The sequence below is a fragment of the Somniosus microcephalus genome, chromosome 15 (genome assembly GCF_052327205.1).
Source record: "Somniosus microcephalus isolate GS21.2 chromosome 15, FLI_Smic_1.0, whole genome shotgun sequence".
Lineage (NCBI taxonomy): Eukaryota > Metazoa > Chordata > Chondrichthyes > Squaliformes > Somniosidae > Somniosus > Somniosus microcephalus.
The window spans coordinates 98,988,082-99,000,694 of NC_141001.1; the positions used below are offsets into that span (position 1 = coordinate 98,988,082).

The 12,613-nt window shown below is 45.6% G+C and overlaps 1 protein-coding gene across 1 annotated transcript in view; it reads right to left on the reverse strand.

Annotated features, from left to right (window-relative positions):
• Positions 1 to 12,613, reverse strand: part of LOC147107099 (protein kinase C-binding protein NELL1-like) — a 974,256-nt gene that overhangs the window by 766,347 nt on the left and 195,296 nt on the right. Inside the window, exons 8-9 of the mRNA XM_086008154.1 lie at positions 11,956 to 12,084; positions 7,837 to 7,939 (exon numbers count right to left, since the gene is read on the reverse strand). Of these exons, the coding sequence (XP_085864280.1) occupies positions 7,837 to 7,939; positions 11,956 to 12,084 (232 nt within the window). The remainder of the gene's footprint in view (positions 1 to 7,836; positions 7,940 to 11,955; positions 12,085 to 12,613) is intronic.

Genomic DNA, 12,613 nt, shown 5'->3' on the forward strand with positions numbered 1-12,613 from the left:
TCCTTCACACCACTTCTCTAGCTGTCATCATTCCACAAACATCACAACAGGCCACACTTACCTGGCGTGGTGTCTGGACGTCGGGAAAGCCAAGCCAGAAGCGGGAAAATCCAAAACTAGGCTGACAAGTACCTGTTAATAGGCAGGTAATTGCCTTTAATCCGCTTCCCGCCACTAGGTGTCGGGTCCATTTGCAAATCGGGGACCCGACACTTGGGAAAGCTGTTTGGAGGCGGGTTGATGGTGGGTTCGGGACCCGCCGTCAATCAATTGCACTTTAACCTCTGACCCGCCTCTCTGAGCGCCGACAAAATCGCGGCCAGGGAGAATGTTTCTTCGAGTTGGGCCATGGAATGTTTTATGCCCACGTCAACAGGCAGAAAGGGCCTCGATTGAATGTCTCATCCAAAAGACAGCACCTATGAAAATACAACATGTCAGTCTAGACTATATGCTCATGTTGTGGAGTGGGATTTGAACCTGCCAACTTCTGACTCAGAGACAAGAGTGTTATCATTGAATAGGAATTTAAATGAGAGGACTGTATTCGAATTTGACTTCAAAATAATCAGACCAGTACGTAAACGTCTTCTGATTCTCTCACACCAACACATACACCAGCAGGTTGCTGCAATTTATGTGGCACGACAGCAACAGCCAGGGCTGATCCTACCATGACTGCAGTGTGACTTTAAACTAACTTTAAACTTTATTTTGAAACAGGTCAGAAATGACTGAGGTAATAACGCTATAACAAAAAACAGTATTTTTTATTCCCCTCTCAGAGGGAAATCTGCAAGCTCTCTTAGAGCGCAAGCTTGAAACTATTATTATAGACACAATATTTGAAACTATTAAAGAAACTACATATAATATATATATATATATATATATATATAAAATGCTTTCACAAGTCAGTAACAAGTTATGCATTTAACCTAGAACAGTGACTCGTTACAACAACAACTCGTATTTATATAGCGCCTTTAACGTAGTAAAACGTCCCAAGGCGTCTCACAGGAGTGTTATAAGACAAAAACTTTGACACTGAACCACATCAGGAGAAATTAGGGCAGGTGACCAAAAGCTTGGTCAAAGAGGTAGGTTTTAAGGAGTGTCTTAAAGGAGGAAAGAGAGGCGGAGAGGTTTAGGGAGGGAATTCCAGAGCTTAGGGCCAAGGCAACAGAAGGCACAGCCACCAATGGTTGAGCGATGTTTACCTTTAATTAATATATATATATCGGAAGTGTAACAGAATGTTTTTAGTTCATTTTTCAATCGCCCCCACTATTAGCGTATAACAGATCTAATTGCAACAACCTCAGGGAGGGGAAACAGGTCAGCATTACAACCCTTGGTAGCACTTAATGTAAAGCTGCTTTTAGAGATAAATAAATTACTTTGGGCTATATTTTTCTATTGGGGTTTTTAAGACACAGGTTAACATCAGCAAGAATGTATTTTTAACAGTAAATAGGAGGTGGCAAATTTCCCAACTATTTGGAGTTTTCAGTTCTGCATTATACACTACTGTTAATGCTTAATGCCAGTGTCAGTAAGAGCCAAATGAGAACACAACATCCTGGGATTTCAGTGCTCCCATCTCGGTGAGGATTTCAATACTTAAAGGATCTTGCACTAAATATGGAAAGATTTTAATAAAGAAGGCCCTTCAGCCCATCTGCTCTCACTCCCAGAATACAAATCCTTCCACCTTCCCATTTCAGCTATTTGTTAAATAGGTCCAGTGTTCTGGCCCGAGCCATCCTTTCTGGCAACCCATTCCAGCTGTTCAATGCCATCAAAATAAAGAAATACTTCGACATCGGTCCTAAATTTGCACTTCCGAGCCTGAATCAATGTATTTTTCTCCTGCTGCCCAGACATATTTGATAGTACAGGTAGACTATCCTTTATCCGAACTTCCGAAAACCGAAACCCTCTTAAAAACCGAAAGTTTTTTCGTTCAGCGTAAGTCGTGCGCACAACATGACCAGAGTGGCGCACGACTTACGCTGAGCAGGGCAGAGGGTCACTGAGTTCCCTCCTGGGTAGGAGGTTGCAGGCCGAGCCAGGCAGTGTGAAGGAGGTATACCAGGAGAGTGAACCCAACAATACAGCGGCCCGTCCGATAGCTGCAGCGGCCTGTCCGATATTCTTTTCTCCCCCCCGACACGGTGGCATAGTGGTTAGCACTGTTGCCTCACAGCGCCAGGGACCCGGGTTCGAATCCGGCCTCGGGTGACTGTCTGTGTGGAGTTTGCACATTCTCCCCATGTTTGCGTGGGTTTCCTCCGGGTGCTCCGGTTTCCTCCCACAGTCCAAAGATGTGCGGGTTAGGTTGATTGGCTATGATAAATTGACCCTTAGTGTTAGGGGGATTAAATACGTGGGGTTACGGGGATAGGGTGGGATATGTGTCGGTGCAGGCTCGATGGGCCGAAATGGCCTCTATCTGCACTGTGGGGTTCCTGTGATTCCTGTGAACCCCGGCCGACCCCCACCCTTTCGGATAAGGGATAGTGTACCAGCCTTTATCCGCACTTCCGAAAACAGAAAACCTCTGAAAACCGAAAGTGGTGGCTTATGGGGTGCTGCCCCGTAATACCTTCTGAAATCCGAAATTTTCCGAAAACCGAAACACGGCTGGTCCCAAGGTTTTCGGATAAAGGATAGTCTACCTGTATTGCTTCAGATGTATTTTCTCTTTCCCATTAAAGGATCTTATTTACCTCTATAATGTCCCCTCTAAGACATGTGCTTTCATGAGAGGAGAACTCCTTTTAGCTCATCATGTCAGTTCGCCGAGCTCTTTCCTCGGATACCAGGGAGCACCATCACTGATCTGCGGTCTGGTGGCTCCCCTATTTCACAGAAGCCAGATGTTCCACATGAAGCCTGATCAAACAGCGTACAACTTCTGGATGGACCCTGAAGATTTGAATTCATCTGATTTGGCAAGAGTACCCTGTGCCCGATTTGCTTTCTTTATTGTCGCTTCATATTGTTTTGACATCCTAAGCAACAAATTAATTAAACACCTGAAATCTCTTTCAGCTTCCCGTTCGATTCACAGAGTACTCATGATTCATATTGCTTCCTACATGCAGCACCTTATATTTGTCTAAAGTTCATTTGCAAACTACAAATGCTATTGAACTACCTTTTGATAGATATTGTCTACCTTCTCAGTCTATAGCTTGGTGGCGTATAAGAATTTAACTAGCTTGCAGAAATACCGAAATTCAAGAACAGTTATGGGCACGAGGACCTGAAGGGATCCCTGCTCGACCTCTGGGGAACCTCAGTAATACCTTTCCCCACGATGACCTAGTTTCCCTTCCAATTATCCTCTGTTTCCTTCCCTTTAAATAGCTAATAAGCCATATAAATGTTTACTGTCAAGGGATATGGAGCAAAGGTTAGTAAATGGGATTGAGGTACAGATCAGCCATGATCTAATTGAATGGTGGAACAGGCTCGAGGGACTGAATGGCCTACTCCTGTTCCGATGTTCTTATTTTACCCGTTATGCTCACTTAGTTTGTAAAGTAGTCTCCCATGTGGTACTTTATCAAAGGCCTTTTGGATCTCGGTCCAGTATGTCATATAACTTCCAACCCCACACCCCACAACCACCCAACCTTTCCCATCAGTTTGAAATGTCTGAGGTTTGTCAGGCAATATTTATCCCTTGTAAAGCCATGTTGGCGGTCACTTATCCAGTCACTTTGATACAGGTGCTGTTCTAGTTTTTCTGATTATTGACTCCTTTAGTTTTCTGACTACTGAGGTCAGACTAATGAGTCTACAGTTGATTGGGTGACAGAGTCATCCAACCTTTCTCGATATAAGAATACATTTGCCCATTACCAGGCTGTTGGATCCTTCCCTGGTCTTCACCAACTCAACTTCACACATCTCGTCCTTTGTTTCTCGAAGTACCCTGAGATATAGTTCATTTACATAGCATTAACAGTACAGAAACAAGTTATTCGTCCCAACAGGTCTATACCTGTGTTTATGCTCCACGCGAGCCTTCTCCCACTCTATTGCATCTCACCCCATCAGCATATCCTTCTATTCCTTTCTCATTCATGTATTTATCTAGCTTCCCCTTAAATGCATCTACGCCCCAACTATCCTCAGGGATTTATTGGTTTTCACCCCCCTTCAACCCATCTCTGCTTCACTAATGTCGAAATCCTGGAGCACAAATAACATGTGTTCGATGTTGGACGGTATTTTGTTACCTTCCACCCAGATTAGAAAAAATCCTCTAAGCAGTAGTTATTTAACATGTTAACAATCTTCTGTTCAATTGCATATTGGCCCCTAAAGCTTTTAACTTCCTTCCTGAGTACCTCTTGATGTGTAGTATTGGGAAATGTTACTGGGCATTATGTTTTGTATCTGCTGCTGTGGTCCTTTCGAATTCTGTTTTAGCATCCTGACATCTTGTTTTTGATTTGCTTCTGTACAACCTTATGCTCAGCTCAATTGTCACCCTCTCCCTTTTACCTACAAGCTTCATTTTTGTTTTGTATTTTCTAATCTCCCTTTAAATTTCCCATTGATCCAATTTGGAGCATTTTTATTTACCAAATTAGACCAAAATTTATAGTACTATGGTCACGCTCATCTATCAATTCAGCTACTTCTACTCCCTAAATAGGGTCGGGATCACACGCAAGAACCAAGTCTAGAAGTGACCCATCCACCTCTTGTTGGCTCTCTGAAGCACAGAGTCATTGGGCAGGATTTTCATTGGGCCGTGGAGGCGGGATTGGAGGCGTGGGGGGTTAAAATCCCGAAATCGGTTGGGGGGGGGGGGGGGGCACAAACCCATCCCGCCTCCATGCCAGTTTCAAAGGAGGCGGGTACCCGCCCCGCACTGGGACCTGCCTCCCCGAGGCGGGAAGGGGATTAGTGCCAATTAACTGCCTGTTAACAGGTAGTTAACAGGCAGTTTTTAGCCTAATCCCTATTTTTATCCCTGAAGTGTGGGATCCCCGACGGCTCCAAACCACGCCAAGTTAGCGAGGCGGGCCGTCGGGCTGAAGGGGTCAAGATGTCCGGTGCTCAGGTGAGTGATGGGTGCATGAGTGCAGAGGTAAGTGTGTTTGGTGTGTGTAAAGTGTTTAAATAAGTTTTACTTACCTTTACAGCCTTCCTTCCTTCAGGTCTCGGGAGTCCCTCATCTCACCGGCACAGAAAGCAGAATGGCCGCGATCTGTCAAAAATTGCAGCATTCAGCTTTCTGTTCTGGGGAGATCTCTATAAAGCATCCTGAGAGGAAGGAATTAACTTAGAATACAGATTGTCAGTGTTTGACAGCTGTTTGAAGCCGATATTTCATCTGTCAAAAGGTCTTGAAAGATGAAATGTCAATCTGTGACGTCACTTGTTGCCAGGTGGCCCTTAATTGGCCTGCTGAGCCCACTGGGCGGGCTCAACAAGGTCAATCAAGTCAAAATCGCATGGGTTGGCTAGAACTTGATGGGGGCGGGACTACAACCCCGAAAGTTGTAGAACTGCCTCCTCAATAGAAATCCAGCCCATGGAGCGTGCATACACAATGTCAGCGTTCTTCCCAAATGGCATTTTCTGTTGCGCTAGTTGAAGTCCCCATCAACACCAGCTTTCTTTTCATGGTACCTCTTCTAATATAGGGTGCAGGAACAGAGACACCTGGGGGTATATGTGCACAAATCATCGAAAGTGGAAGGACAGGTTGAGAAAGCGGTTAAAAAAGCATACGGGATCCTGGGCTTCATAAATAGAGGCACAGGGGGCGATTTTGCCAGCCCTAAGGAGGCAGGACTGCCGGGAAAATGGCAGAATTTGGGGGCGGGTGCCAAACCCACCTCCATGCCATCTTGCCAGGAGGCAGGTAGCCGTCCTGCGCTGGGTCCCATCTCCTTGGAGGCGGGAAGTGATTAAAGCCTATTAACTGCCTGTTAACAGATAGTTAACAGGCAGAAAATAGGATTATCCACCTTTTTGCCCTCAAGTGCGGGCTTCCCGAAAGCTCCAAAACCCGCCAGCTCAGCGAGGCGAGTACTGGGTCGGCGGGGTACAAAAGTGTGGTGTGAAGGTAAGTGATGGGTGCAAGAGTGGAGAGGTGAGTATGTGAGGTAAGTGCAAAGTGTTTTTAAAAGTGTACTTACCTTTGTTTCTTCCTGCAGGCTTCAGTTGGTGTGTATGCGGAGAGTCTCGCACCTCTGTTGCGGATGAGAGATGGCCGTTGCATTCTCAGATGCAACAAACATCTCATTTCTGCAAAAGAAAGAAGGTTGATGAGGTCTTGTATGCAAGACCTCATCAAACTGCAGAGATTGTCACTGTTTGACAGCTTCACAGAGTTGTCAAATGATGACAATTCATCTTGCTCTGCAACTGGCTTTCCCTTAATTGGCTTGCTAAGCCCACTGGGCGGGCTTAATAAGGTCAATCAAGGGAAAATAGCGTGGGTCAGCCACAAATCGATGGAGGCGGGACATCGACCTGACAAGCAGCAGTCCCGCCTCCAACACGCCCCCACTCACAACATCACCCCCATAGAGTACAAAAGCAAGAAAGTTATGATGAACCTTTATAAAACACTGGTTCGGCCTCAACTGACGTATTGTGTCCAATTCTGGGCACCGCACTTTAGGAAGGATGTGAAGGCCTCAGAGAGGGTGCAGAAAAGATTTACAAGAATGGTTCCAGGGATGAGGGACTTCAGTTACGTGGATAGACTGGAGAAGCTGGGGTTGTTCTCCTTAGAGCAGAGAAGGTTGAGAGGAGATTTGATAGAGGTGTTCAAAATCATGAGAGGTCTAGACAGAGTAGATAGAAACTGTTCCCATTGGCGGAAGGGTATCAATTGTGGCTTTCAAAAGGGAATTGGATAAGTACCTGAAGGAAAACATTTGAGGGCTACGGGGAAAGGGCGGGGGAGTGGGACTAGCTGAAGTGCTCTTGCAGAGAGCTGGCACGGGCTCGACAGGTCGAATGGCCTCCTTCTCTGCTGTAACCATTCTATGATTCTAATATCGTCACGAAATGAGGAGTCATTCTGCTCATTTTAACCTGCAAGTCTGTAGTTAATCCCAAATGTTGTCCTGGCATTTTTCTTGAACACATCTACCCAATGAATTTCAATGTTCCCCAGGGCACTAGCTCGACTACCTTCATTTCCCAGCTGTCGCTCAAATAAAATAACCTTTCCTTCTTGTATCCTTCACCTCCCGAGTAGCCATCTCTCCAATTCCACAACCCCATCACTTCATTATAAATATTTCTGGTATTCGTGTACATGTCTATGCCCCCTCAGCCTCCCTATGGGCATCTGGTTTTGCTGTCTAGGTAATGTATATGTCCACTATCATCTCCGAAACAATGTAATATCCAACGTAAAACAGCAGGCGCAATCAAAATGGCCATAAACTGGCAGTTACGCAGAAAGCATATTTAGTGGCCAAAATTCTCTTGAGAAAATACAAGATCTTAACAACAATCTTGTTGTGGTATGTGGTGTGAGGGCAGCTTGCAATCCACTGAAGGCGGGGAACAGGACGCAAAGCAAAACACAACGTAGGAGCAAAAAAAAGACAGAAGGCGAATGCTCGACTTAGCAGCTTGCCCAAAACTTTGCATTTTGAAAAGGGAGGCTTCCCATCACCAGCAGTCCTCAAACCTTACAATCCTTTCTGTATAATCATTTTATTACAAAAGTCTCTTTTACAAACTGTAATGGAGGGAATGTAAAATTAAAGAGTTGTGCCTATTCTGATAAACAAAGAGTGAAACATTGTGACATGCCAAGTAGTTGTCAGTTTCCTTACTTACGTCGACATTCTTTGCAGCATTTGCCCACTCTGTACACTGGCCGAAAATCTGATGGGCAGGTTAGAGGAGGACACGCAACTCGCCTGCACTCAATGGCTCCATTCTGAAGGAGAGAGAAAAGACAGCGATAAGGAATTAGCTTTAAACTTCTAAACGGTTCATGCGCATTTATCCAATGAGTGGCTGAGCCATAGAGACCAGGAAGGACTCAAGTTCTGTCCATCGTATGTGCTGACTTAGCTGCTCTATGCTAGGGAAGTGATAGGAACTCCACAATTAGCCTCAACACCGCTGGGAAATTCAGCCAGGATTCCTTCTCCTGATCTATCCACCAACTACTGCTGTAACTGTGTGGAAGGGCGTTGGGCAAGGACAGGATTGGATTCAGCTGCGATGTGAAGTCCTCTTTCCACCCCCACCCCACCATACCCCCAAATGGTCGAGCAGTTTGCAGCACGAACATGAATAATTGTCTCTTGGGCGAGGTACCCACTGAATGGTGCTCCAGTGAGCCATCAGCACCTTCAGGAGAGCGTTGAAAGAGCAGGGGAGAAATCTGGCAGGGAAAACTACTAACGGAAAAAAAAATTATATTTTATATGCTACAATTTCTGGCTATATTGGATCCTATTTTTCTTTAATTTAATTTTTTTTTAAATCTACTCCAAAGCTGCTCAAGAACTAATTCCACAATTACATTCTAAACATTTCAAGCAAACTCTCATAATCATATGGCTCATTTAACGAGTTTTACAAAATATATTAAAATGGCCTATGTATATTTAATCCAAAAATTTACAGATTACACAGGTCAGTCGCTAAAGGCCTGTTTTTATTGCAATTAATGCATTCAGTGGCACTGGTTTATGTATAAGTAGAGAGTGAAACATTATATACAGTTAGAACCTAGGATTTGTCTGTTTTAATTGCACTAATTGGATATCTGCAATTTTCTCTGGTAATACCTCGCTCAGGGTCTGTAGTTTTGGCACTGCTACACAATTTGCATGCAATCAATCAATTGGCAGGATTGGATACCAGCACAGTATGATTTCAAACCATCAAACTGGCACCTTTTGGTGCCAGAAGACAGGTGGAAAGGCTCCCTTTGACATGAGATGAGACACCAGTTTTCATTTTGTGCATCATGTAGATATGAAACCAGGTCAGAGTGGTGTGCTGTATCTGGTCAGAGGACAGGTAGGAGCAAAGGGGGAAAGGGTGCGCTACACTGCTGCATTCACTGCAAACACCTGAGCCACTCAAATGACAACCACAGTCCACATCTGGATCATGGGACCTTCATATCCAAACAGAACAAGACTGGCTGAGCACCAGAATAACTTTAGATCTATGCACGGGCGGAGGACAGTGGGGCCTGAGCAGAGCATTGCTGCACTGCCAGATCACAGCAATGCAGAGCCGCAGCTGGCGAAACTGGAGATATGAAGCAAAGCGTCCAGGGAAAAGAGGGCAGCTGGCGTATAAAAGGGATTGCAGCTAGGGTGAAGCACGACCATCGGCCTAGACTGGCCGAGCAGAGGAACAGCAACAGAGCGCAGCAACTTATCGTGATGACACATTTATTGGGCTTCTGTGGTTCTAGATCAGAAGAGCATCACAATTCTGCTAAAGTGACTTGCCTGTCATTTTGATGGGTCTGTACAGCAGAAATGGACACTGATAATGATTAGTATTGTGGTTCATGTCCCGGTGACAGGGACTGAACCAACTTTTTATTAACTGCAGATGGGAAATGTAAACGAGTTATTTTCTGTTCAGCTGATATTAAAGGAACAGGTAACTCTGCAGGCACCTTTATCAGTAGAGTGAAGTTATCAAATTAGCGGGTGGGTAATATCATGGCCAACCTTTCCTAATAAAGGTATTTACTTGATCTTCTCATTATACAGGAGAATGTAACACTTTTCCTTCGCCTGTACAAACTGTCTTTATCATTAGAGTGAAGCTATCATCACTGATAAGTATTTATCTTCATCTATATATGTTTTTTTAAATATATGCACATATTATCCTCTGCCAGTGTCCTCCCACCTTCACTGATGCCAGTGGACTGGTGCAATCTGGGTCTCACCACTCTCTGCCATCAGACTTTGATGGTCCAATATGTTGTCATTTTCTGAGACTACTACCTTATGCCCAGCTCAGACTGAACAGTGATGGAGCAGCTTCCTTCAATTCAAATTAGCGGGTGGGTAATATCATGGCCATCCTTTCCTAATAAAAGGTATTTACTTGATCTTCTCATTATACAGGAGAATGTAACACTTTTCCTTCGCCTGCACAAACTGCCTTTATCTCAGTTTGGTCGCTGGATAGCCTCCAAACAGGGAGTTAATCACAAAATAACAACAGAAAATGCTGGAAACACTCAGCAGGCCAGGCAGCATCCGTGGAGAGAGAAACAGAGTTAACGTTTCAGGTCTGGGACCCTTCATCAGAACTGGAAAAAGCTGGAGATGTAACAGATATTAAGCAGGTGGCAGAGAGAGACAGGGAAAGGGGGGGGGGGGTGTTGGGAGGGGAGGAAGGAATTGAAGGAACATTTTGTGCTAAGGTAGGAGCAGGAAAGATAAAATGTTGCAAATGGGAATGGCAAAAATCACACAGCCAGGAGAATGGGGGCAGGGGTTATGGTCTGAAATTGTTGAACTCAATGTTGAGTCCAGGAGGCTGGAAAGTGCCTAATCAAAAGAGGAGGTGCTGTTCCTCGAGCTTACGTTGAGCTTCATTGGAACAGTGTAAGAGACCGAGGACAGAGCGATCAGAGTGGGGGTGAAGCAGAAAATTAAAGTGAGAGGTGACCGGAAGCTCAGGGTCACCCTTACGGACTGAACGGAGGTGTTCCGCAAAGCAGTCGCCCAATCTGCGTTTGGTCTCCCCAATGTAGAGGAGACCGCATCGTGAGCAGCGAATACAGTATACTAAATTGCAAGAAGTACAAGTAACTCGCTGTTTCACCTGGAAGTGGTGTTTGGGGCCCTGGACAGTGGAAAGGGAGGAGGTAAAAGGGCAGGTGTTACATCTCCTAAGCTAATCACGATGTAGACTTGGACTAGCCACTTGTAGTGCCATTTTTCCTAGAACAATGCAGATCCACTTAGATTCCAGACTCTAAAAACTTACTAGCATTTCTGATGAAAGGACCTTCAGTCAAACTAATTCGGTAGCCCTGCCGTACAGGTTTCACTATGGCCTGCTCCTGGCAGTATCAATTGGGCCACGTTTTACCTTGAAAGGAATAAACACCACACGTCCTTTGGTACATTAGGATGGCCCAGCAACGTCCGTAAGACATCTCATGCAAACTGGAGCAATGGGGTCGATTTTAACCCTACCCGCCCAGCGGGAAATAGCTGGTGAGCAGTTAAAACCGAGGAGGGTGGTGACCCATTCAGAGCTCACTGCTTTCACACCGCCTGCGATCTTAACCTGCAGGTTTCTGTAGACTAGTGCCTCACGAATTTAATGCAAATCGGGGTCCAATTAAGATTCAACCTCAGCGGAGAGGCCGCGGCGACTTTCCTGCCAAGTGAAAGCAGGTTGACCGCTGTCGAGAAGGACTAAGGGGCACAAAATGTCAGTCAGAAACTTTCCTTTGTGGGGCCAGGAGGAACGGTGGTGCTCCTCTGGGCCGAACAAGGCAAGCTGCAGCCTCCACCTCACCCCACACCCCGCCCCCAACCTCTCGCGAGAGCCTCCCACAATCCCGTCCCATTCCCGCCACTTGAGCTGGAAGCCAGAGGGTGGCACTTGGCCACCCGTAACTATGGCAGCCAGTAGCTACTCCGCACCCTCGTCCCGCTCGTTCTGGGAGGTGAAGTGGACCGCTGACATATAAAAAAGGAGGCCGGTGGTTAAAATGGCCACCGCGGCCGACGGGCGGGGAAATTAGCTCGCTGGAGTGATTTCCCGCCAGAAACCCACTTTCAGTTCAAATCCCCTCCTGCCGTCCCCGCCCTCAATGTTATATCCTGCAGAAATATTGCTGGCCATCCTTCGCAAAGAGAAAGAAAAAAGGCAATTAAAACATTATGCACTTTCAAGCCACCCCGAGTTCCAGGTATTCTGCGAGCAGTCCCTCCGCGAACCAGTCACCTTGCAGGTGCAGTTTTTGCACTTTTCGACCCAGGATTCCATGCTGCGGTGGACTTCTCTGTTCACCTGACAAGTCTTTTCGCAGTAACAGCTCTCCAGCTCATTCAGTCTGGCCTCTGCATAGTTTAACTGCAACAGAAAGGTTAGCAGTCAGATTACACACGTTACACAGAATTATCAAATCTACAGCACAGAAGAAACAGGCCATTCAGCCCAACTGGTCCATGCCGGTGTTTATGCTCCACACTAGCCTCCTCCCGTCCTACTTCATCTCACCCGATCAGCATATCCTTCTATTCCTTTCTCCCTCGTGTGCTTATCTAGCTTCCCCTTAAATGCATCTGTGCCTCAACCACACCCTGTGGTAGCGAGTTCCATATTCTTACCACTCTTTGGGTAAAGAAGTTTCTCCCGAACTCCCTGTTGGATTTATTGATGACTATTTTAGATTTATGGCCACTAGTTTTGGTCTCGCCTGCAGTTTCATGTCGGCTGTGTCTGTTAATGATAAAGTATTCTGCTCCTCTCTTTTTTTTAAAAACTGGTGCCAACTTAAGGAGATATTGGACTCACTTTTCCCAAACAGGTTCAGTAAGACCAGTCGCACCACAGGAGACTGTATATTTGGATCGGTAATTAAACAGGATAACTCTTGTTA